The sequence below is a fragment of the Hypanus sabinus genome, chromosome 20, assembly GCF_030144855.1.
Source record: "Hypanus sabinus isolate sHypSab1 chromosome 20, sHypSab1.hap1, whole genome shotgun sequence".
NCBI lineage: Eukaryota > Metazoa > Chordata > Chondrichthyes > Myliobatiformes > Dasyatidae > Hypanus > Hypanus sabinus.
Window position 1 is genome coordinate 28,924,511 of NC_082725.1, and position 27,833 is coordinate 28,952,343.

At 38.5% G+C, this 27,833-nt stretch overlaps 1 protein-coding gene across 1 annotated transcript in view; it reads left to right on the forward strand.

The window, feature by feature from the left end:
• Positions 1 to 27,833, forward strand: part of LOC132378672 (cadherin-18) — a 662,384-nt gene that overhangs the window by 502,005 nt on the left and 132,546 nt on the right. The window contains exon 5 of the mRNA XM_059945774.1: positions 17,576 to 17,695. Within this exon, the coding sequence (XP_059801757.1) occupies positions 17,576 to 17,695 (120 nt within the window). The remainder of the gene's footprint in view (positions 1 to 17,575; positions 17,696 to 27,833) is intronic.

Below are 27,833 nucleotides of genomic sequence, written 5' to 3' on the forward strand. Positions count from 1 at the left end.
TGTGAGTTATTGATGATGCATCACCACCCTCTGACTAAAGTAATTTCTCCGCATCTCTGTTCTAAATGGATGCTCTTCAAACCTGAATTCATGCCCTCGTGTTCTAGACTTCCCCTACCATGGGAAATATCTAATCTGTTCAGACCTTTTAACATTTGGAACATCTCTATGAGATCCCCCCCCCCCCCCCATTCTCCCGAACTTCAGGGAATACAGCCCAAGAGCTGCCAGACGTTCCTCATACGGTAACCCTTTCATTCCTGGAATAATTCTCATGAATCTTCTCTGAACCCTCTCCAAAGGCAGTATATCTTTTCTAAAATAAGGAGCCCAAAACTGCACGCAATACTCCAAGTGTGGTCTCACGAGTGCCTTATAGAGCCTCAACATCATATCCCTGTTCTTATATTCCATACCTCTAGAAATGAAAGCCAACATTGCATTTGCCTTCTTCACCACCAACCTGGAGGTTAACCTTTAAGGTATCCTGTGCAAGGAATCTGAAGTCCCTTTGCATCTCTACATTTTGAATTCTCTCCCCATCTAAGTAATAGTCTGCAGGTTTATTTATTCCACCAAAGTACATGACCATACACTTTCCAACATTGTATTTCATTTGCCACTTCTTTGCCCATTCCCCTAAACTATCTAAGTCTCTCTGCAGGCTCTCTATTTCCTCAGCACTACCCGCCCCTCCACCTATCTTTGTATCATCGACAAATTTAGCCACAAATCCATTAATCCCATAGTCCAAGTCATTGACATACATCGCAAAAGGCAGCAGTCCCAACACCAACCCCAGTAGAACTCCACTGGTAACCGGCAGCCAGCCAGAATAGGATCCCTTTAGTCGCTCTCTGTTTTCTGCTGATTAGCTCTACCCACACTAGTAACTGCCTTGTAATTCCATGGGCTCTGACCTTGCTAAGCAGCCTCGTATGGCACCTTGTCAAAGGCCTTCTGAAAATCCAAGTTAACCACATTTACTGCATCTCCTTTGTCTACCCTGCTTGCAATTTCCTCAAAAAATTGCAGTAGGTTAGTCAGGCAGGATTTTCTTTCAGGAAAACATGCTAGCTTTGGCCTATCTTGTCATGTGCGTCCAGCTATTCCGTAATGTCATCCCTAATGATTGATTCTAACAACTTCCCACCACTAATGTCAGGCTAACAGGTCAATAGTTTCCTTTCTACTGCATCCCAGTGGAGTAAATAGTGGAGTAACGTTTGCAATATTCCAGTCATCCAGTACAATGCCAGAATCTATCGATTCTTGAAAGATCATTGTTAATGCCTCTTCAAACTCTCCAGCTCCTTCCTTCAGAAACCGAGAGTGCATTCAATCAGGCCCAGGAGACTTATCCACCCTCAGACTATTAAGCTTCCTGAGCACCTTCTCAGCCATAATTTTCACTGCACATACTTCACTTCCCTGATGTTCTTGAATGTCTGGTATACTGCAGATGTCTTCCACTGTGAAGACTGATGCAAAATATGCATTCAGTTCCTCTGCCATCTCTGCAGTTCTCATTATAGTATCTCCAGCATCATTTTTTATTGGTCTTATATTTACCCTCAACTCTCTTTTACCCTTTATATACTTAAAAATAATATAAAACTTATACTAGTAGCTGTGCATTATACTCCCTTTCTGATATTGAAATCTAATGACTACTCTCCAGACAAACTTTACAAGCAGAGTACATTGCATTGCAAAAATCTTAACTACTGGCATTTATGTAGGAATAATTCCTTGGTGCTAATTCCCATTACTATCCCACTACTGAGAATTTTCTCACTTCACATCTGTGAGGTAATCTTGTATCTATGATTTGTAGCTGACTGTTGTGCACTGATAGATAGAAATTATAGTCAGAAATTCTATTGACATCGTATCATCATTAAAATGGGAAAAGATATGCAACTTGATCTGTTTGCTTTCTGTGACTTTTGTATACTTCAATGTGGTCAGATCCTTTTCAGCGAGAGAGGTGGGAACTCAAGGAAACCTGAACCGAGAATCTTTTCTTCTGCTGGGCTCATCTTTTTGTTCCTCACATCCTAGAACAAAGCAGATAGAACTTCTGCCACTAGGTTCCAGTTAAAGGACTCTATAATATCAAATAAATTGAAAGCAAGACTTTGAATAAATCGGAAAAATACCAAATTGATGAAAGTGATTGTTACAAACACACATTTTAGGAGTTTTCTTCTACAAAAGACTGTAGTATAAACATGAGAAAGTCTGCAGATGCTGAGAATCCTAAGCAAAATACACAAAATTCAGGGGGATGAATACACAGCTGATGTTTTGGGGTTGAGACCCTTCTTCAGGACTGGAAAGGAAAGGGAGAAGATGCCAGAATAAAAAGGTTGGGGGAAGAAGAAAGAGGATAGCTAGAAGGTGATATATGAAGGCATGTGGGTAGGAAATACAAAGAATAGAAGAGGAAGGAATCTAAAAAGAGAGGAGAGTGGACCATAGGAGAAATGGAAGGAAGAGGGGACCCAGAAGGAGGTGATAGGCAGGTGAGATGTGGTAGGAGGCCAGAGTATGGAATAGAAGAGGGGAGGGGAGTGATTTTTTTTGTTGCTGGAAGGAGAAATCAATATTCAAGCCATCAGGCTGGAGGCTACCCAGATGGAATATAAAGTGTTATTCTTCCAACCTGTGGGTGTAAGAGTAGGCCAAGGATTGACGTATCAGAATGAGAATGGAAATTGGAATCAGAATTAAAATTTCTGCCGCTGAGAAGTTCTGCTTTTGGTGGATGGAGCAGTGGTATTATTAGTTTGGTTGCAGGCATCCTTAACAATACTGTACTTTTTTATTCTTCAGATAGAATGGGTCCCTTAATTTAAATGTGATGCAAATCATGAGAGATGATATTTGAATTTTAAAAAAGAACAGGGATCATTTCTGACTCTGAAAAGCAGGCACTTATTGCAATGACTTTAATGTACTGGTTTTGAAAATGCCACTGGCTTCCAACTGTTTTCATGTTCTCTCTGAAATTCTACAAGGCATTGTAAAAGTTAATGCCTTAGAGTGCTGGATCATAGCTTCAATGTCATTCTTTCACTATTCTTGTTCTATTTGCATTTAACTCCTTTAGTAAACCTGTATTTGGCAATGGTCCACACAAAGTCATAAGCTTCTGCTAATAATATTGTAATGAAGAAATAGTGAGACTATTTGGCTAATCTGGCTGGCTAACCTTTAATTACTGGCTTGAACTTTATGGACCAAATGGGTATTTTTCATTTCAAATACATTTGTTCTGAAGTACTTATTGTCTTGTTGATGATGTACTTCATTATTATTTCCCAACACAGAGAGAAGTAATCCAAGACATTAACATAAGTGTAGTTCATGATCACAGTTCTCATGCTCTAAACTCCAGCTATTTACATGGAATGCAGAACGGCACAGTAAAGAATAGGCCATTTGGCCTGTGAAGTTTGTGCCACCCATCACTTAGTCCAAGCCAAACCCACCTATCCGCATATAGACTATATCCCTGCCTGGCCATGTTCCTATCTAAATGCCTCTTAAATGCTGCTATCATGCCTGCTTTCACTACTTCCCCCAGCAGTCCATTCCAGGCACCTATTACTCACTTTATAAAATAACTTGCCTTATATATTACCTTAAAGACATATCCACTCTGGTGAAAAAAAGACTATTTTATCTATGCCTCACGTAATTTTATATACTTCTGTCTCCTCAGCTTCTGATGTTCCAAAGCAATCAATTCCAATCTGTCAAACTTACCTTTTACTTACCATAGCATTCTCTAGACCAGGCAACATATTTGTGAAGATTTTCTCTTTCCTAGTGCTCCACATCCTTCCAATAATACTGCAACTAGAACTATATACAACACTCAAATGTAGTCTAACCAAAGATCTATATGACTGCAAAAGTACTTCAGAAGGAACAGAACATTATAATATGTCATCTGTAAACTTTTTATTGATCTTGCCTACATTTTTGTCAAAGTCATTTATATATCAGTGGTCTCCAACATCTGGCCCGCAGAATGATACTGGATGCGAAGTATGCAGGGGTGTAGTGGTAGCCGGAACACAGATAGCACATTGTTAAGAAAAAAAGCCAAAATAAACAAGCTAATTAAGTAGGTGTCGCCTGGCACGTAAATATCGGCCCAGATCAGAGGTGATCAGAGTGGTCCCCGGAGGTTGGGGGCCACTGTTGTATATTATAACCAACAGAGGTCTCAGCACTGGTCCTTACATAGTGCGCATAGACCTCTAATCAGAATAACATCCCTCCACCACAACCTCTGATTTTGTGTCCAAGACAAGGATCCTGTTCAGGATCTCACGTCTCTTCCTTTATTTCACTGTCAGTCTATGTGATCATTCATTTCCACCACACTTCTCTCATAATAATTTTCCTACACAACAATTGGATTATTGAACAATTTCATTGTTACTATTTTGTAAGTTGGTCTCCCCTTCAATATAAGTTCTGCTTAAAAGGTGCCTTCTGTTTACAAAAACGTAATTGACTCAAACATTATAAGAGTTTATGAAAATAAAATAATGCAGATTTTGGAAAGCTGCAGTGAAAGACAGCAGCATTTGTTTGGCTGAGGGCTACTTCGGTAAAAAAAATAATAGAGAAGAAAGGAGAAAACTTGAAAAGGAAACACTTTCTGTTTCTATATTCTCAATATGTACACCCAGCGGCCACTTGATTAGGTATGGGAGTGGGACCCAATGTGATCTTCTGTTGCGACCATCCAAGTTTCAGTGTGTTGTTGGTTCAGAGATGTTCTTCTGTGTACCACTGTTGTAATGTGTGGTTATTTGAGTTACTGACACCTTACTGTCAACTTAAAACAGTCTGGCCAATCTCCTCTGAACTCACTAGTTAACAAGGCATTTTCACCCACTGAACTGCCATTCATTAGATTTCCTTTGTTTGCTTTTTTTTGCACCATTCTCTGTAAACCCAAGAGACTATTATGTGTGAAAATCCCATGGGGTCAGCTGTTGCTGAAATACTCAAATCACCAACAATCATTCCATGGTCAAAGTCACTTAGGTCACTTTTCCTCCCCATTCTGATGTTTAGGCTGAATAACAACTGAACCTCTTGACCATGTCTGCATGCTTTTATGTATTGAATTGCTGTCTTATGTATGGCTGATGAGATATTTGCATTAATGAGCGGGAGTACAGGTATTTCAAATATAGTGGCCTTTGAGTGTATATTTTTTTCTTCCTTTTTGTATTCATCATCAAATGCTGATAAATGTTTATTAAACTACTAAAAGTAAAAAAAATGATAGAAATATGTTAGTCGTGGTGAATGTACCTGATTTATTATAACTTAATAATATCTGAATTGGTTGAGTACTAATCACTGAAGTAGTTGAAGCCTGCTTTAGCCCTTATGTAGGTCCTCAACAATAATTTCACACTAGACTTTTGGAATTATAATGTGTGATATGTTAATGATCTGTAATTCAGAGGATTGGTAGCTTTGTTGTTTTGCATTTTACAGAAAATTAATTGTAGTGCCATGGTTAAGGTTTCTACTGCTACGCTCTGAGGTATTTTATTATAGCAGTTTCTGTAAATGTGGTGTGACCTGCTGGTAAGAGGTTTTGGTTTTGACTAAAGTTAAGGATTAATGTCGCCCAACTTAGGAATGTTGTGTCAGCCGATCAGGATTGTGGGATGAGTGAGAAGGTTCTAGAGAGCAGGGTGGGAAGGGATTTCTGAAGGACAGTCATCTGGTTTGGGGCTTTTTAGCAGTAGGTATGGAGAGAAGATGCCTGGAGCATCCCATCTAAAGGGAACATCCTTTTAGAAGGAGTGCTTCATGAGATGGTCTTTTCCAAGAAGGGAAGTTCTGCCTGTGGTTGGTGATGGGAGTTCAGCACAGTGAATTAAGCAATACTCCCACCTACTACAGAGATGAGCTCCAATGTTTATGTGCACATCTAGACTGGTTTAACTGTAATGGGCCCTTTTACTTTTATTTTTCTTTCTCTGTTAACTGTTTGATAAAGTTGAAAATTGGTTAATATACTTTTTTTATAACGTTAGGCTGATGTGTAATCTGTCATTTCTGGGCTACTTATTACTATGTATGGGTAGTATTTACAGAACAGTTGCACATATCAAAGTTTCATTAATTCCAATGTTCCTGCTTGGTTTAACCTCAAATCATACAGATCCTAGATGTATGTTGCTAAGAAAGGTGGCCTTCCCACTATTGAGTCACGTGGCTGTTAGCAGAGTTAGCTAATGAGCTAATTTGGAGTACGAGACCCAGTGAGAGGATCATATATAAAAAAATTAACATTTTTATTGACACATGAGACTGAAGATGTTGGAAACTGTATCCAAAAACAATCTGCTGAAGGAACTCAGCAGGACAGGCCGCATCTTTGGAAAAAAGTACAGTCGATGTTTTGGGCCTAATGGTTCAGCAGGACTGGAGAAAATAAAAAACATAATTCTAGCACGTAATTCTCTGAAATGTCCGCCACCTCCAACAGGATCCCACCACCCAGCACATCTTTCCCTCCCTCTCACTTTATGCTTTCCACAGAGATCGCTTTCTATGTGACTCTCTTGTCCATTCGTCCCTTCTCACTGATCTACCTCCTTGCACAAGTGGAAGAAGTGGCACACTTACCCCTGCACCTACTCCCTCACTACCATTCAGGGCCCCAAACAGTCCTTCCAGGTGAGGCAACACCACTTGTGAGTCTGTTGGGGTCATTTACTGTGTTCAGTGCTCCCGGTGTGATGTCCTGTATGTCAGTGAGACCCAACATAAATTGGGAGGCTGCTTCACCAAACATCTACACTCCTTCCGCTAGAACAAGTGGGATCTCTCAGTGGCCACCCATTTTAATTCCACTTCCCATTCCCATTCCAATACGTCCATCCATAGCCTCCTCCACAGTTGTTAGGTTAGAGGAACAACACCTTATATCCTATTTGGGTAATCTCCAACCTGATGGCTTGAACATCGATTTCTCAAACTTTCGGTAATGCTCCCATCACCCCCTCACCATTTCCCATCCACTTTTCCCTCTCTCACCTCATCTACTTGCCCATCCATTGCCTCCTTCTAGTGCATCTCCCCCTTTTTTTTTCTTTCTTCTGCAGTCTTCTGTCTTTCTCACCAATCGAATTTCCAGGTCCTTACTTCAACCTTCCCCCTCCAGGTTTCACCTATCATCTGGTGTTTCTTTCTCCCCTTCCTCCACATTTTAAATCTACTCCTCAGCTTTTTTTCTCCAGTCCTGCCGAAGGGTTTTGGCCTGAGATGTCGACTGCACTTTTTTCCATGGATGCTACCTGGTCTGCTGAAGTCCTTCAGCATTTTATGTGGAATAGACCCATCTTCCAGTGGGTTGTTTGTTACTTGAGTGTTTACAAAGGCCCTTCACAAACATATCACGTTTTGAAATGGCATTGAAGTCATTAGTTCACTGCGAACCTTAACAAAATTATGAACAAAGAAACACCTCACCTTCTTGATTGCTGCAGTTCTTGAGTTGTATGTATACCCCAAGGAGTTCCTGCACAGTGAAGGAATGAAGATACGTAGAACATTGAACAGTACAGCATTGGAACAGGTCCTTCTCCCACAGTTTTTTGCTGAACCAGCTAAAAAGTAAATCAAAAACACCAAAAACTAATTTCATCGGCATCACCGAAAGAGAGAGTCACCACTCGAATGCAGAGGCCGACCCTTCGGGCACAGTGAGCTGCCACACAGCAAAAGGCCACCACATGGACTCCTTCTCCAGCAGCAGAGGGATTCCAGCAGTGATCAAAATGCAGGCTGTTAGCACTGAACCCTTGCTCACCTTCTACATTTGCCTCCATGTTTCAATCTTCCTCAAAGCTTCAATAGGTGATTAACCGGAGAAACATCAGTTGAGCCCCGTCTCCAAGTTTCTTTGCCCTGTGGGTGTTTGAGCTCACACTCTCTTACTGGAATCTTCTTGGAGACAGCAAAGTACTGGATCTCTCAGTGGCTGCCCAAACTGTAAATCGCAAGCTCTAACAGTTCTAGAAGTGCATTTAAGATGAAAGACAGGTGTAAAAAAAGTGAAGTAAGCAGTGAAATCACCAGCACCTTGACTGGTGATCAAACATTTGTGACCTAACCTCTAGGCTCTGCGAGCAACCCTACCAACATCAAGTTTTAATATTTACTTAGTGTAGATGAGGTTGAAGAACATTTGTTCTGTTGGTGTGGTTTCCTTCAAGGGAAGTGGGGTTCTCAGAGTTAGCTTAGTATTTAATTGCTCATCTTAGTTGCCTTTGAGAAGGTGGTGGTAGGCTGCATTTTGTGACAGTGGCAGTCCTTGTGGTATGGGTATAACCACAATGATTTTAGGGAATAAGTCCCCGGATTTTGATCTGAGCAAGAAGGAAAGAATGGTGATCTATTTCCAAGTTAGAATGGCATGTGACACGAAGATTAACTTCCAGGGGACGATTTCCCCATTCTTCTAGCTGGTACCGGTCGTGAGAAATGTTCTGAAATGTTGTAAGGATTTTGTATGAGAGAAGGGCTTAATTAAAATCTTTAAAGCGATGACCTTTTAGAGCAGGTCCAACAATTACCAGGACAATATAATCTACTAGATTTTTGCACAGAGAGCTTGAACATTGGCAGGTGGTTGTTTAAATCATCCATCACCTTGTCATTCATTGAGAATATAAATAACATTAAACAACAAGACACAGGTAAAACAGGCACCCTAAGGGACAAAGCATTGCTAACTCCAGCATCTGTGGCAGGTTAAACTGGGGATCTGTTGTTAGATGATGTGCTTTCAAGTGTAAATTATTTATTCTGTTCTGCACATTGCACTTGTCAGCAAGTTGCCATGGCTGATCCTAGCTTCCAAGCTGAAGAATGTCATACGGAATTGTGAACCTTAATCAACGATATCTGAGGAAATTTAGCAGTTAAATTATTGGCCATAAATCCAGAGAGTGAATCCATTTGCATCTTTTAAGCAAATCTGTGGTACATCACATTTGTGATGGTGGCTGTAAAAATACCCTATTGCTTTACATGCCAAACTTCCATAAGAACTGCCATAATTACCTGGTTTGACCTGTACATCACTTCACCGCAATGACATTGACTCTTCGCAGCTCTCTAAAATAACACTCTGAAATGGCCCAGCAAGCCGCTCTATTGAGAACGGAATTAAGGATGGATGAAGGCAACTTTCTCATTCCATGAAGAAATACTTAAGAAGAACTCAGCCATAAACATGGATCCCTGCAAGAATTTGAAGCTTTTATTGGATAATGCCGTGTACCACACAGCACCACAATAATGTTCTTCTCCACTGCTGTTCTTTCCCATGACACCGTTGTCTCCTAAGACCTTACATACACTGGAATGAAATGTGCTGATCGAAGTGAATGAGACTACCTGTATACAGTCATACAAAATAAATCAAATCCAACATTAATCACTGTAGTGTGTAGCCTCAGTCTTGCTGGAACAGCACCAGCAGTATGCTGGGGAATTGACTCTCACACCTTGCCACAGCCTGACCAGACATAGAACCGTGAGAGTCATGAGGTTGTACCACACAGAAACAAACCCTTTGGACCTCTGCTCTTGGCCCTGTTTGTACTTATCTATACTAACCCCATTTACCCGTACTTGGTCAGTAGCTTTTAATGCACTGACGATTCAAGTACTATAAGTGCACCTGCCCCCACTTCCTCATCAGATTTCCAATATTCCAAATTCCAATCAATCATAGAAGGCAAAATACCAATCGTGTTCAGGTCATGTAGACTAGGAGTGAAGGAAGAACATAATTTTAAAAACTTCATTGTAATAATTACTGAAAAATTATTTTAATTATTAAAAATATTTGCTTCAGTTTTAATAGTTTAGAATATTTGAACATTGGGTTATTTTTAAGGAAAACAGTGAACTTTAATGGCAACTTTGACAGGAGATGTAGTTCTGATGAAGGGTCTCAGCCCAAAACATTGACTGTTTATTCCCTCCATAGATACTGCTTGACTTGTTCAGTTCCTTCAGCATTTTGTGTGTATGATCAAGTTCTTTCTCCAGCTTAGCTTTCCATCAAAACTTGGCAGGAGGCAGATCTTCAGCATCTTGATGTTTGCAGCCCAGTCATCATTCAGACCTCGCTGCCTATTTCTCAGCCCAAAACATTGCCTGTTTATTCCCCTCGATAGATGTAGCCTGACATGCTGCATTTCTCCACCATTTTGTGTGTGTTGTTATGCTAGGCCTCTTTTATATGTCACTGCAGTCCATTATAATATGGAAGGACCAGCGAACACTTGTGTAAGCTCACGCACGTCCTTGCTTGACATACAGTAAGAGGTAAGGGCCTGGAATTTCAAAATATTGTAGTTCTTTCTTGCAACCAATTCTTAGCTGAGTTGGTTTTCAATATCCAGTAAGACAAAAGGAAAGTTTTAATAAAGATAAAATAACAATAAGTGTGCGTAACAATAAGCAAATAACCAATAACATTTCAAATGGTAGTATTCTGAGCTCATTTCGAACAAGTAATCACTTACTCAGTGTAGTGATACTGCTGTGCTCCTGTACCAGTCACAACCCATTCCTTCTGTATGACACAACAGTGCATTCTACTGCAAGCTCTATAATAAACCCAATTGTGCTTTAAGTAAGATACTCTAGGCAATTGGACTCCAGCCAATGCAGGTAACTGCAAACAAAGTATGATTACTTCAAATGTGTGTTCAGCATTCAATACCATCATCTCCTCAGAACTAATAAATAAGCTTCAAAGCTTTGCCTCAATACCACCTTTTTCAATTGGATCCTCGATTTCCTCACTCGCAGACCCCAGTCAGTTCGGATAGGCAACAGCATCTCCTCCACAATCTCTATCATCACAGACGCACCACGAGACTGAGTGCTCTACTCACTTTACAGTAATGACAGTGTGGCTAAGCACAGCTCCAATGCCATATTCAAGTTTACTGATGGCATCACTGTCATAGGCTGAATTAAAGGTGGTGATGAATTAGTATATTGGAAGGAGATTGAAAATCTGGCTGAGTGGTGCCACATCAACTTCTTACCCAATGTCAGCAAGACCAAGGAGTTGTTTTTTGACTTAAAGAGGAGGAAACCAGAGGTCCATGAGCCAGTCCTCATCAGAGGATCAGAGCGGAGATGGTCAGCAACTTTAAATTCCTTGGTTGCTGAGGATCTTCTCATCTCTCATCTCAGAGGGTCTGTCCTGGATCCAGCCATAAGTGCAGTTGCAAAAAAAAGCATAGCAGTGTCTCTCTTTTCTTTAAAGTTTGCAAATATTTGGCATGACATCTGAAAGTTAGACAAACTTCTATAGATGTGTAGTGGTGAGTATATAGACTGGCTGCATCACATTCTGGTGTAGAAAAACCAATACCCTTGAACAGAAAGCCTAGGAGTAATACAGAAAATGGCCCAGTCCATCATGGGCAAAGCACTCCCCACCACTGAGCAAATCTACACCATTGTTGCAGGAAAGCAGCATCAGGGACCCCCCACCACTCAGTTCATGCTCTTTTCTCACTGCTGCCATGAAGAAGAAAGCAAAGATGACTCAAAACTCAAGCCATTGGGTTCAGGAATAGTTATTAACCCTCAGCCATCAGGCTCTTGAAGCAAAGGAAATAACTTCATTTGCTCCATCATGGAAATGTTCCCACAACCTGTGGGATCACTTTTTCAATGACATTTCATCTCATGTTCTTGATATTAATTGCTTGTTTTTATATTTATTATTGCTATTTCTTTTGTATTTGCAGTTTGTTCTCTTTTGCACACTGGTTGTACACCCAAGTTAGTGCAGTCTTTCATTGATCCCATTATGGTTGTTACTCTATTATGGATTGAATGACTATGCCCACAAGAAAATGCATCTCAGGGTTGTATATGGTGATCTTGATAATAAATTTACTGTGAACCTTGAACTTTCATTGTATTTCACAAGAGAAATGAAACCAACAATTTGCATTATTGTCTGTGCAATTCTCTTTCCTTAGGAATGAATTCATTTTCTTTTGGGCTACGTAGAAAAGGAAATAGGAGAAGCACAGGGGGATCTCAGAGATGATGGGCATCATTTTGATGAACATGGCTAGCCACAAAATGTTGTTTTTTGTGCTCCCCACACACCTCTGTATTCATGTTGGCCTGAGTCTGAAGTCCGACATCCCTGGCCTTCTGTTGAAGAGACCCTTCAACAGGACTCATCATTACTTTTTTAAATATATTATTTTTTATTATTTTAGAAGTGTTTTAAATGTCTTTGTAAGTGTCAGATATATTTACAAACTGTTAACTTTAATGTCAACATTGCAGAGGTCGCATTGAAATCTACCAAATACTGAAAGAACTGGATAAAGTGGACGTGGAAAGAGTTGAGGGTAGAAAGCAGGGGAATAGGGTTGATAAAAAAAGTCAGCCATGATTGAACGATGGACCAGACTCAATGGGCCGAATGCCCAACTTCTGCTCCTATATCTCATCATCTTTGACATGGCATTATGTGGTAGTGGCTGGGCTGTGGGGGGGGGGACCTTTGTAAAGTTGTGGACTTTGTGAAATGCATATGTAGCCTCCATGCCCCCAGTTGACCCCCATTCGCCTAGGGTGAACCGCCGTCGCCCCGTCAGTAGTGCAATACGTTGGTGTAAATACGGTGTAATGCCCCCCCCAGTACACGCTCACAATACAAATACCAGACAATACCCAAAGGCCAGTAAGTAATTGCAACTTTATAGTGATTTCTTAGTGATGGGTTAGTAGAAACAGTTAACCTAAAGGCGCCAAAGTAATAATCAGTTTATCAGTTTGTGCACATATTTTAATACGTTGGAGCTCACACCTCTGGTTCCTTCCACAACGACCTTCCGAGCCTTCGGCCACCATCCGAACCTCCAATGTCCAGTATCAATCGCTCTGGAACCACTGCCTGCTCCACACACGTCTGTCCTCCTAGCTCTCCTCCTGATAAAGACCGCGAACTCGCGCTCAGCTTACACAGACAAGATAGCATAACAATTCTCCCTCCATTGGCTATTCTTCCCCTTATCAGAACCATAACTCAAACATACGAGACACAGAGTCCCATTACAGCATTACAGAGAAGCCATTTCATTATAAAATACAGAGAAGCCATTTTGTTAGCCTGAACAGTCAACACCATTTTTACTGGTACTGAGAGCCTTACATATAATTGCAAAAGCATTGTAAGGTACCAAATTTGATGTAAAGCTTCACATATATGTGTGTATATACTCAAAACAACAGCCTATTTTATGACATATGCCTGTGATATTAAATTTGATTCTGATTCAGAGAGACAACTTTAAGAAAAATGCCTAGACAAAAAGAGTGGATACTGTGACTGCAGCTGTTGGTTGATGGATGGAAAGAAAATGTTTCAGAACCTCTAGGACATTCAAAAATAGACATATTGATCTGAAAATAACCATATTCACCACTGAAAGTACCAGAATATTAGCACAATGTAAAGTTCATAGAATGTATTCTACAGACACCCATATCTCTGCTAAACTTCATTAAAGCAAAGAGCAAAACTGACCCTTTCACTGTTCTAGGCCATAGAGTAAAAATTGATTGACTGCACTAAATGGATGTTATCACATAGGCAGACTGCAACAGCCATATCCATTTTTCAGCTGAATTAACTGCACTACAGAACTATATAGCAAGCAGAACTTCTAAAGGGCAATTGGTATGTTACCACCTGAATTCTAAACTCTCTTATCTAGAAATTAAATAATTTCCTTGCAAAAAATGTCAATGTCAAATTAATATGAGACTGATATTTGACAACAGGTTTTTATCAGGACATTAAAACAAAAGTAATTTCAATCAGTTGAAATCAAAGAGAACAATTTTTAAAGTATGATTTTTGAAATAAACAAGTGTATTCTCAGAGGCCACTTTATTAAGTACTTGCTGTGCTTAATAAAGTAGCTACTGACAGAATGTTTCTAGTCTTCTGCTGCTGTAGTCCATCCACTTCAAGATTTGACATGTGTTTTCAGTACACCACTCTTGTAACGTTAGAACATTTGAGCATTTTTTGACAAGAACAGGCCACTTGGCCGAACAAAGCCTGTCAAATTCCTGTTCAAATAGTCTGTTGCAATAACTATTGAGTGTAGATTTAAAAGTTTCTAAGGTATTACTCTCAGCTATTCAACTAGGTAGTTTGGTCTATGTGTCAACAACTTGCTGTGTAAAGAAATACACACACACTCTGAATCTTCTTTAACTAAACACCTCAATAACAGAGTTCTCAATACTATGCATTTAAAACTTTTTTATGTAACTCAAATGGATTTGAAGCATTATGCTGTTCTATAGAATAAATTGTATAGTGATGGCTCCCAGATTCCTGAGGCCTGCTTGCATTCCCTGCAGCAGAATTCTTCTTTAAAAGTTACTTAAATTAGCATTTCAGCCAATGTTTACAAGGTTTCAATAGTACTGAGTGTGGAGGTGGGACAACAATAAAATGCCTTAACATGGAAATTTGAACTAGGAGGGTTACAACTTCCAAACTTTAAGAACTATTATCAAGCAAATCAACTTAGATTTATTGCAGCTTTTTTTTTGATGAAGATAAACCAGCATGGATTAGAATAGGGTTAGATAAAATAGGAGAAAATATACCAGAAGATTTTATATATCAGTGGGAATCTAAATGGATACGGGTAAAGAAAGAATCTCCTATATTAAAACATTTGACTGATTTATGGGATAAGATAAATGTTGATAATGAGATAAAGAAATCTTTATTAGCAAAGAGACCTTTAATTCAAAATAAACTTATTCCTTTTACAATGGATAACCAACTTTTATACAATTGATTTCAAAAAGGGATTAGATATATAGGAGATTGTTTTGAAGGAGGTGTATTAATGTCATTTGATCAATTAAAGAATAAATACAAAATATCAAACAACACTCTTCTTTGTTATTTCCAATTAAGGGCTTATTTAAGAGATAAATTGGGTCAAACAATGTTATTGCTGAAACCTAATGAAATAGAAATTTTAATTCAAAAAAGAAAAATTTTAAAAATTATTTCTTGTATGTATAGTTTGATTCAAAGACAGGCAATTAAACAAGGAATTCATAAGTCAAGACAAAAATGGGAAACTGATTTGAATATTAAAATTGAAGAAACAAGTTGGTCAAGACTATGTCTTGACAGTATGACAAATACAACAAATGTCCGGTTAAGATTAGTGCAATATAATTTTCTACATCAATTATATATTACACCACAAAAAATAAATAAATTAAACCCAAATTTATCTGATCAATGTTTCCAATGTAATCAAGAAATTGGTACTTTTTTACACTCTACTTGGTCTTGTTTTAAAATTCAACCTTTTTGGACAAATTTAAGAATCTTATTGGAACAAATTATTGGAACACAACTTCCACATAATCTAACATTATTTTTACTAGGTGATATTGAAGGGATAAAACCGAAATCCAAACTGAATAAATATCAGAAAGAATTCATAAAAATTGTATTGGCAGTAGCCAAAAAGGCTATTGCAGTTACTTGGAAATCGGATTCATACTTAAGTATAGATCGTTGGAAGAATGAAATTTTTAGCTGCATTCCACTTGAAAAAATTACTTAAAATTTAGGAGATAAATATGAAATATTTCTGAAAATTTGGCTCCCTTATTTACAAAAGATAGGATTAAACATATAGGTGCTCCGAAGATAAAATTATTGGTTATCTGGGGAAAGAAATAAATATATATAATAAAGCTATTATGAACTCCATGGAGCATCTGGGGATCTTCCGATATCCAGGCATTCTTTCTTTCTTTCTTTCTTTCTTTTTTCTTCTCTCTTTTTTGTTCTCTTTCTACGGGGATATGTTAGGGGGGAGGGGGGAAGGGTTGATAATTTTTTAAAATAATTTTCTTTTCCTTCTGTAACCTATTTGAAAATTCAATAAAATTTTTTATAAAAAAACAATAAAATGCCTACACAGTTTCTGAGCCATTCACAGAGAAAGGGGAAGGAGTTTTTTATATGTAGATGGCTATCAAATCTATCAGGTTCTCTGTGTCCCAGTCAAGTTTGATAAATAGAGGATATATCCCTTCATGAGGTGGTCTCGAACTCAGGGTCACTCATTTTAAATGGAAGCAAGGTATGATTTTAGATATTAAGGAAATTAAGTGTAATGCTGTTTGCTTTGTTCATTATATCCTGTGTCGTATGACATAAGCAATCATGATCTTGCCATGACTGTGATTGTACTTGGTAAACTTTTCTACAAAAGTGGTTTCCCATTGTCCTCTTCTGGGCAGTCTCTTTTCAAGAGGGGTGCCCAGCCATTAACAATACTCTACAAAGGTTGTCTGCTTGGCATTCGTGGTTGCATAACCAGGACTTGTAACAAGCAACAGCTGTTCACACAATCATCCACTACCACTTCCCATGTGACTCTGATCTGGGATGTTAAGCAGGTTCTACACTTTTCCCAAGGGTGACCTTCAGGTTAGCAGAGGGAAGGAGTGCCTTACTCCTTTGGTAGAGGCCTCAGTCCACGCCACTACCCATGTTAGAGAAGAAAAATAGCATGGAGGTAAAAGAGCGCACATGATGCTTTTGAATAATGGGCTAAATTACCTACTCTTACCTTGCCTCTTTTACATCCTTAGCAGGCTTTGGACAGCACTTTTGTGTTTACTTTGGTCATATGCAGACACATTTAATAGTAACACAAGTGGTTTATTTGTAAGAATAGGCAATAATAAGTGACAAAAACCTTTATTGTTCATGACTAATTTATACAAACAACCTTAGCATATGTTTGTTTCTATGGAAGGCTCAAAATATCATGATTAATTGGTTTCTCAGTGGCAGAAAAAACACGTCTAAATGTTTAAAACATTGGTGTAAATTTCAATTCTCATTAGTTCAGCCAAATATTTGACATGCAATGGCTCATAAAGGCCCTTTATATAGTATAGGACTAACATTCCATTAGTGAAGCCTGTAATATGAGTTTGCAATTATACTCTGAGATGTAGTGTTATTTGAAGCATAGAAAACTGTGAATTTGGATTTTATTGCAAAAGAATTCGAAGGAAAATCACACCAGCTGATATAACATTCTAGAAGTGACCAAAAAGCTCATTGGGAGGGGGCTGGAGGATGTGGGGGGTTTGTTCTTCAGTCATTGAACAAAGAAATTTAAACAGCATGTAGATGAATGTAGTTCTGAATTTTTACCTCTGGCAAGGCAGTTGGTACGATTGCTTCACTGTCTCTGGCACCGGGGAATAAAGTTTACTGAAATTATTTTCCTTCCAGTCAAAGTAGTATATAAACATAAAATTTATTGCAATGTTTTTTGAATGTTTGTCAAAAACTTTGGTAACAATTTCTTGACGCCCAAGTGGCATTGAGAAATGTTAGGTGCAGTTTCCATTAAAACCTTTTCCCTATGTTTGTATCTATGTGCAGGTACTTCAGTCCTTCAGATTACAGCTACGGATGCTGATGATCCTACATATGGGAACAGTGCGAGGGTGGTGTACAGTATTCTGCAGGGACAACCATACTTTTCTGTGGATCCCAAAACAGGTAGAATTCAGAGACTTCCTTTTCTCTCTCTCTCTCTCTCTCTCTCTCTCTCTCTCTCTCTAGTAGTGATTTTGGAAATTATACCTCAGATCAATATTATCATTTGTGCACCATCCCTTTTTGTGTTAATATAATGGCCAAGGTTGTATGAATCAATATAATCTTCACTTGTACCAGAGCTGAGGATTAAAATTCCATTAAGGGAAATACGGCTTTGTTGTTAGTTTTATCAACTGTGGATGGATTTCAAGGTACGAGTACCATTATGGACTAACAACAAAGACATCAGCACCGTTTAGTGATGATTATGCATTGTGCTTGTCATTCAGTCGATTTGGTTCCATTGACGATGGTAACAAATTCAGAAGCAGAGTGAAGCTATCGTCACTACAGCAGGTTTAGCGTTTTAGAGCGTGGATGATCTTCTAGATACTTCTGTGACCCCAGCTATGACCACAACCCTACTTGTGGGCAACTTTGGGAGAGACAAAGGCAACAGGAGTAAACCCAGAGAGTGGAGCCCCTAAGGCAGTTGGACGTCACTGAACATCCTTCCAGTAGCTCCCACAGCCAAGCTGGTGCCAAATGTATTGCTTTGTCTTCCTTTGGACTACATTGGTGAGACCGAGAGGAGGACCTTGGCGGCGGGGCACCCCAGAATCTCTATACCTTCCAGCCAGGCTTGTGCCCCGAAGTGGTTACTCCAGTGTCACCACTCCATTCTCCTTCGAGAGAGATGGATGCCATCACCATCACTTCTGTGGTATCTGAAGTGTGCAACTATATAGCCGGATGGCGTAGGTATTGGGATGCAGTAGGTAGTTCTGCTGCCTCTTCGTTCCAGTTTGTTTGTGATCTTTAGTGCTGACGGTGTGGTGTTTACTCATTTTCTCTGCAACCATATAGGTATTGTTCTGGAGTTCCAGTTTCCTCACACGTCCCCAAAATGTGCTGTTTTGTAGATTAATTGGCTTCTGTAAATTACTTGCAGTGAAGGTGAGTGATAGGAGAATCAGGGTGAAGTTGAGCATGTAAGGGAGAATAGGTTACAGGGAAATAATACGAGAATGTGATTGATGAAATTATTCTTGCTTCAGGCTTCTTTCTTTGTTGTAAGAAAATGAGAACCCACATAGTCCCATTGTAATGCTACAAATTGAAGATGTTTTTTTTTCCCTGAGAGTTTAGTTTTATTCCAAATTCAAGGCTGACTCTTAAGAGAACAACTATTTCTGCTATTTTTTTTAAAATTTGTGCATGTAAGTGGCTTATAAACTAAATTTATACCTAAGGCATGTTTTCACAATAAGACTATGGTTCTGGACTAATATTGAACTGAAGTTGAAGGTGAAGTTAATATTGAACTGGTGTTCAATAAGCATGCATCAGAAATAAGAAGAAATGTTGATGCCTCAATGTCTATCTCATTTAGTAGACAAGGCCCTGACTGAAAAATCTCCTCAGAAAGTTGGCACCTTACTATTGCATTGAAGTGAGTGTGAGTCAGACCCATAACTAATTGGCTCTGAGGTAAAAGTACTGTTACTGAGGTACATTAGAGTTCGAAATATGACAATCTTAACACCTAAAATAAAGACTGTATCTCACATGTACGTACCTATGATTCGGCTTAGGGACAATGATCACTGAGAAAAACTACCTCAATAACTCAAAACTGAAATGGGAGTCAAGATTCTCAGTCCCAGTGATCTGCTGAAAATAAGAATCAAACTAAAAAGATTGAGGGCAGGACTAGTGATAACCTGATAGAGTTGTAATTGTTCAAGGTTAGCCCAATAGGAAACTATTGATGAAACTCCAATCTGTGTTTTCAACTCTTCCTATTTCAATTGAAATCCACCTCCTTAAATATCAAGGCAGGCCAGAGCTCAACACATGTTTATTCTCTGGTGTTTTGATCCCACTTGCATGTCTATGGTTGGAATAAAAAGAAACATGAAAATTGTCCCCTATGGTATGACTTGACTACAGTGAAAATGGGTCATGTCCATTATACATCAATCAAGATTCCTTATGAAATTTCAAAGAGAGGTGTATGTCAAATGCAAGAAGCCATATTGCCCTTTCACACTAACAACATGAAGCTAAGATTTTCCTATAAATGTTTTCACTTTTTTTCAGAACTATACTGGGCCAAACATAATCAATGTATTATCTTCACATCTCGTTTTACACATTTTTCCCTACAATTACTGTTTGAAAATATTTAACTTGCATGCTCAACCATCTTTAGTAGATCATTTTATATCATTAGGGCACTGTGCAAGTGGGCATTAATTTTGTTTAACTTTTATTTACTTGTCTATTTATTTCACTGAAATTGGTTTTCTTTCTAATCAATTGCCTTTACAATTAACAGTCCTCTCTCATTCTAATATCGAACCAGATTCTGTTGTGATTGCTGTTCTTCAGTTGAAAGCCTCTGCTGAAAACCAGAAACGAATTTACAATAGGACATACTTTCACTCGATAGAAGCGGCATTTAATAGTCTCCTCTCCATCTGCCTTGCACACATTCAGCTGCCGCTGCACCTTTCTGACACCCGCTATGAAGCCAGTCATAATTAATTACCTGGTCAGGGACTCCTCTGGGAGAGTATCCACAATTAGCTCCATAGAAGATGATGAATGTGATTTGAGTTACTGACTCAACATTAGACTGTCATTATGATCTGAGCTCTTTATTTTCCCTGCATATTCTGTTAAATTAATGGATCAGTAGAAATGGAATGTATGTGACTAAGCAATTCTATCATTTCTTTTTCTTCTGTTTTAATGGGCAGTAACATCAAAAAATAAAAAACCTACAGCACAGTACAGGCTCTTCGGCCCGCAATGCTGTGCCGAACATGTACTTACTTTACAGTAAAAGACATTAACCAGGATCATTTTGTTTATATGGTTGAATGACTCTATCAGAAGTCTTCACTGAAAGGCCACTCCCTCGGAATAAATCCAGTACTTTAATCTGTGACAGATATTAGCATTGCTTAAACATATTCCATTCTTCAAAGTACAAAGGTAACTGTCAATTTCACCGCGTTGCCTTGTCCCTGTTGAAATGTGCGACCTTTAAAACTTCTCTTCACAGGAGGTTGTCTGGATCAGAGGATCTTAATAAAAGCTTGGACAAGTTGAGCTTGTTTCTTCTGGAGCAAAGAACTCTAAGGTGTGACCAGACAGAAGTATATAAAATTATAAGAAGATTAGGTAATGCAGAGCAGACTGTCAGAATCTTTTCTCAATGGTAAGAATATAAAATCAAAAGGACTCAGTTTTAAGGTGAGGGAGAAGAGTTTTAAAGGGGGGGGGGGGGTTGAGGGAAAAGTTTTTTTTTAACACAAGGAAATGTTGAGATCTCAAAGCTGTGGAAGGATATGGACATAATGTGGGCAAACTATGAGTGTAGATGGGCAAAAAGATTGTCAAGAATATGGTGGGCCAATGAGCCCATTTCTGTTCTGTGCAACTCAGAGTCTATGACTGTTTAGCAGATATATTTAATCTAAGGCTGAATATTAACTTCCCACATAGTGATCAGACTACTCCTTTGTCTCTTTGGAACTAAACAGAATTACATATTTTTAAAAAGTTCTGAAACCATAGTTTTCTGCTGGCTGGTGAGTCTGACACTAGGATTCATTGCTCAGATAGCACCAGACCTTTTAGGTCTGAGGTTAAGAAACACTTCTACAACACAAACTGTTGAAAAAATTTGGGACCCTCATTCACAGAGAGTAATTCTTTTGACTCAATATTTTATTGTAAATGTAGGATTGATGGATTTATATTACGAGGGTAATGGACAAAGATCAGACATGACCTTATTAAATACAAGGATTTCCTAAAAGAGCTAATGGTCTTCTCATGTGTTGCCAAAGTTTATAATTAAAAATAACTAAAGCACTTGTTGTCCATCAATGGATGCTCAGAAAGGGAATGCAATTAAGGAACTAAATCCTCTCTGGAGTAGAGCATCCAACAGTTTCTGCCATGAGCTGAAATTGGCCCTGCACCCTTAAATTCAAATGCTGTGCCAATTACATTGCTGAAGATACTCATTGATAAATAACTAGTGAGGGAGACAGGACCTCAAGCACTAGAACGGACAAGACAAATAATCAATGAGATTGACCAGCTTAGGTGAAATTTGGCTCAAGACCTGAAAGTGAAATGAATGACTGAAGAGTTAATTTTCAGTGTAAGAAAGGTTAATGACATCAACATTTATCCCACGGTTAGTAGCGATACTTAGCTTATAATGCCAAGCTTTATGATTGTCCAGTAGAAATTAATAGGAAAGTTCATGATGCGATATTGTTTAATTGATCAAGGATTAACTGTATTCACTATAGACATTTACATCTATTAGGAATTTGCTGTGTTGGTTTGTACCCCAATTGAGTAAAAAGCAGCAACATTCAATAATTATAAAGAATTATATAACATTTTTGATGCATGTGGTATACATTGCTAAACTAGATGCCAAAATCTACAGGTAAATGCAGTAATGTGCAAAAGTCTTAGGCACCCAAGATAGCATTACACTATCCTGTCGTAAGAATCTGCTTTAATTACAATGATCAAATTGGAAGTATATTTTGTCAAGAGTAATTTAATTTTTAAATATGTAATAATTAGCTTTGAGGTTATAGGAAGAAGACTTTTTCATTACTTAGCAGATAAAAACATAAATCAATGTATTATTTGACCTTGGTTCTGTATATCACCTTTATATGAGAAGAAAAAAAAAGCAGTAAGAATTTGGATTCATGTTATAGCTTTAATATTTAAAAAATCACTCATGCTTCACATGTTGTGTTTGGAAATCAATGACAAGCCAAAGAAATAGCATAAAGGCTGAATATGAGATGGATTTATATTGACAGATATAATGAAGCAAGGGATAGTGTAGTTACAGTGGAGATATGAGGAATTCTTCAGACGTTTTTCCATAGAGAACATAAATGACTGAAGATACTTCCACAAAAGTACGATAAAAATTGGTAACACTATACAAAGTGGCTAATATCAGAAAGAGACAGAGTTCCAGAGAGTGTGTATGATTATATTAAATCATCAGACATAAGAGGAGGAGAATAAGGCCATTAGGCCCATCGAGTCTGCTCTGTCATTCCATCATGGCTGATTTATAATCCCTCTCCACATTCTCCTACCTTCACCCCATGATCTTTGACCTCCTTTCGAATCCAGAGCAAATCAACCTCTGCTTTAAATATACCCAATGACTTAGCCTTCATAAAGATCTGTGGCAATGAAGTCCACAAATTCCTCACCCCGCCTAAAGAAATTCCTCCTTATTTGTTCTAAAATAATACCTTTCTGAGGCTATAATCTCTAGTCCTATATTCCACCCCCCACCCCATAGGAAATATCCTTTCCATGTGTACTCTATCGAGGTCTTTCAATATTCAATAGGTCTCAATGAGATCCTTAACCAATGAATGCAGGCCCAGCCCAGTGCCATCGAACACTGCACATGCATTAACTTTTTCACTCCCGGGATCATTCTCATAAACTTCCTTTGGACCCCCTCCAATGCCAACTGTAGTGTTAAGGTGGGACAAGACTATAAAAGAGCCACCCAATTTCCCTGAGATTTCCCTTTTAAGCCATCTGATAAAGATTGCTGCAGTTCCTAAAGGCATTGACAAATCTAATGTGCATATGTCGCAACAAGCTTTGGGTACATTTCTGGAAGAGTAGGTATAAATAGATTTCTGCCATTGTAAGTAACCTCAGCAATTTTAACTGTCCACTTGGCTAGGATCCATTGGGAAGGTAAGTTCCAGATCATTCTCTGAATCTTGGTCTTGGACACACCTGGTAAGTGTAAAGCCCCTGAGATATTCCAGCACCACTATGTACATAGATTTCATTAAGAACAAGTTGGAAATCATAAAGAACTTTAAAATGAGTTCTAGGAATTAAAATATTGTGGGCTACAGCAACTGAATTTAAAATTAATGCTCTGAATGCTCAATCACTTGTAAAATCGAAGGAACAGAGAGATCTGCTTCTAAATCCATAATTGAAAACTATAACAATTTTGACCTTAAAATGGATTAACTAATTCACAGGTAAAGGACTTTTAAGTGGTTTTCTATTCTGATGAAAGTGAGATTTTTTTATCTATTCATAATTTAATCCTATGCGTGTCTTATGTATTAATTAACACCTTTGTGAGTCTGGCAGAGGTTTAATTAAAATGTGTGCATTGGTCCAGAACATTTAAAACAAATGGAAAATTTATTGAGGGAAATTACCCCTTAATCTGCTTCATTCTGCTTCATTGTTAATCAACATTTTGCTAACTGCAACCTGAAATAATAACCACTACACAGTTGTTCCTCAGCAGTGTCACTGTCACTTGTGAGCTATGGCCCTGCTAATGATCAGAGCAGGTCACAGTGCTACAGATCAAAATCAAAGAGGGGAAAAAACTAATCTTCACTCTGTAGCACAGAGTGCAAGAAGAGATAATGGCCAACAACTGTGCTGCTACAGCAGATTGGATCCACAGGAGAGAGTAGAACAAAAGTTGGGATGTGAGTATCACTGACAGTCAATCCTCACACACCTATATAGTACCAAAGGCAAATTGCTACCAATGACATTGAGAGCCACCAATAGATTCCACTGTGCACTCCACAAGCAAAATGTCTGTCAGATAGCAAGGAAGTTACATGAAATTACATTGTGTGCGCCATTGTGCTAATTTTTCTACTACCAAAGCAGAGGTCTTCTTCAAAACACATTACTTAAATTACATTCAGTATTTACTTCATTATATCTTCAGTAACAAAATATTACTGAATTATCACACGTACACAGAAATTTACTTGGACTGCTCCAATATTTGCTAATGCAAATCACTGAAGGCACATCCCTACTGACAATGATTTATGGCAGGAATATTTACTTATTACGCAGTAACTCTCCTTGGTGCATTCAACAAAAATATAATTTCATAAAGGAAGTGCTACATTTTTAGCTGACTTCCTTCCACAGTTTTACTGATATGGATTTTTCTCTTCTTCAGTTCACAGTTTTACTACCCACAATTTGTTGTAATGGATTTACAAGTATCAACTGCAACTTGTGATAAAAATGTTCCTCCCTTGCTCTCTTTAATACTTTTTTCAGTATGTTCACCAACCTCATACCCAATAATTGAATGATGTTCTGCCTTTAGCTGGTTCTACAGTGGATTGCTAAGCATCTGGTATAGGGAGGAGAGGTCACACTTACTCATAGATGCCATCCGTCATGTTGTTGAAGCAAGAGTATTGAGACATGAGAATCTATGACTCAGATAGACATTAGGTGTCCTGCAAGTACTATTGGAGTATCATGTCTGTATGCAGATTTGTTAGACCTGGAATAAATCTCTGTTTAGGAAAGCTTGATCATCTTGTGGCCTGACCCAAGGGACATCCTGGAGCATGTTAATGAACAATACAAATAGTATGTGGCATTGCATACGTCAGTAGAACTATGACCCCAGCTCCCTCTGTCTGCTTATTTTCGCTTTTTACCCTTTCCTTTCCAGTCCTAATCAAGGGACTTGGTCGGAAGTGTCAGCTGTTTATTTCCGTCCACAGATGCTACCGGACCTGCTGAATTCCTTCAGAATTTTGTGTATTGCTCTGAATTCTCAGCACCTGCAGAATCTCTTGTGTTTAAGAATTTTCAATATTTAACATTTACAACTGCAATTGTCACATTTTCTGTTATCAAGATCTGGGACTGTTTCACTCAACTCCACTACAATGCTAATGTTGGATTCTGTCCCTAATTTGTTTTCTCACTTTCACCTGGTTCCTTCTTGTCTCCGATTTGTCTTGCTATTCTCTATTTTACTCCTGCTCACTTCACTATTTCCCACTCAGTTCCTTGCCATTTCTATGTGGCCCAAGGTAAGTTGTTGAAGTGTCACCAACCCAGTAGCACCATGAGGCACTTTGGAGCATTTCAGTCTCAAAAATAAATCTTAGGGCCTAATACTTGTTGTGTTGCCCACTCCGTGTTCTAATGCAAATATCTTAACATTTATGCTTATTTATTTTTGCTGTGAAAATAAACACCATTCATTTAAAAGTGAATTGGTTTAATCAAGGAAATAACTAATTGGACATGAATAATGCAAAAATGAATTATTGCAAAAATCACTTCAAAACTTTGTCGTGCTTCTGTCCACGTTCATAATATCTCCATTTGTTAAACCATCTAATTTGTTTTAACTTCCAACAAGTTCGTTGCAAAAGTGGTTGACATTGAAGCATTGGCCAAATGCCCTCAAAAGCAAAGGAGAAGAAGAAGAAGAAGTAGAAGCTATCTGATGATGATAATACACCGTATACTCATTATATGCGGGCGATATGCTCCTCAAAGTCGATGCATGGTATGGAAAACGCATAATGTAAATAATTATTTAAATGGAGAAAATAGGGATGCGTTCTGTAGGGCTTCCTAAATATGTTTTATTTGTAATTTCTTCACATTTTCACACCAATACAAAACAAAAGCAGTACCACAAGGCAACATTCATATTATATTTCATCAATTTAAGGCAATATTCAATGTAATAAATCATAGAAAGTTAATGCATCCTTACTTATGTAAGTGCGTTTCGGCATATGCTTCCAAAAATCCCAGTCTTGTCTGCATTAAACACCTGCTTTGGTGTGATGCCTAACTCAGCTATCATAGCCTGCAACTGCAAAGGGTAGCATTCAGCAGCTTTGAGATCAGCACTAGCTTGTTCACCATGCACAGCTAAGTTGTAAAGCCTGTGATGACTAACAAACATAAAAAACCATTCCCTACTTGCATTAAAGCTAACAATATCACTAGCCTCTGAACAAAGGCGACCATAAATTTCCAAAGTTTTCAGACAAAGATGATCGGAGCTGTGTTGTTTTTTTTTCTTTGTTTCATGCTCAATGTACAAACTCAACATTTTCTCCATTTTTGTCATAATCGGGTTACACTCTTTGGTAACAATCTTTGAAGATACTTGTGATGAAGCAATCACTGCACTTTTTATTTTCTCAGCATTTTTCTTTATCTTTCTGATCGTGGACTCACTCTGGCCAAGGTAGCATCCCAGAGCTGTGTTACCTTCACCTGACGCTGCCCTGTTTATAATTTCCAACTTTTCTTCAAGTGTTAAAGTGGTTCTCTGCTGCTTGGCTGATGGCCCAGGACTTGACATAGGACGCTTAGGAGGTGTAGTTAAATATTTCAAGCACAAAATCAGTGCACCATAGGTAATAACAACAGAAGTTTAAGAGCGCAAGATAGCACATCCACACGCTGCCAAAACCAGTGCGAGACTGGTGGGAGTGAGACTGTGAGGCGTACGCACGTGACTTGTATTGGCGGGAAAGCAGTGCTTCTCGTCCCAACAGCTTCGCATAATTGTGAATTTTGGATGCATATCTGGAGAAGTTGGTAGAAATAGGTTCGATGCATAACTGTGAATCCACGTTGTCTGAAGACACATATAACAAAGATAGGGTGTAGTAATGATGATGGTGATGAAGATGGTAGTGATGATGATGTGGTAAAGGAAAGACTTGCTGTTAAAAGAAAAATACCAAGATATGCAACCATGTGGTCACTTGCATAACAGCAGTATGTCCCAAAATAAGTTAGAGTAGTCACTGTTATACAGATATGAGTTTTGTGGTCAAAGATAAATTGATAGTGTTTACTATTGATACTAAGTGTACCTGCTCACAAAAGTGAGGACAAGGTATCGTTCTGGTTCTGTTACAAGATTAACATGCAGACACATGGAATATCAAGTGCAACTACTGCCTATAAACCGGAGAAATTTAATTCTGCAAATTAGAAAACAATTGAAAGTGTTGGTAACTTCAAAATGACCTAGTTATCATGTAAAGTGTTCATTTTCAATCATTTTCTTCCTGCCTGTCTGATAATGTGCTTACCGTAGAGCTACCTTCAGAACTAGCCCAGCAAGCCCCTCTGTTCAAGGGACAATTAAAAATCAACAACAAAAGCTAGCCAAATCCCAAAAACAAGTAAGTAACTTCAAGGGGTTTGTGGGCATGAACTTCCCTTTTAC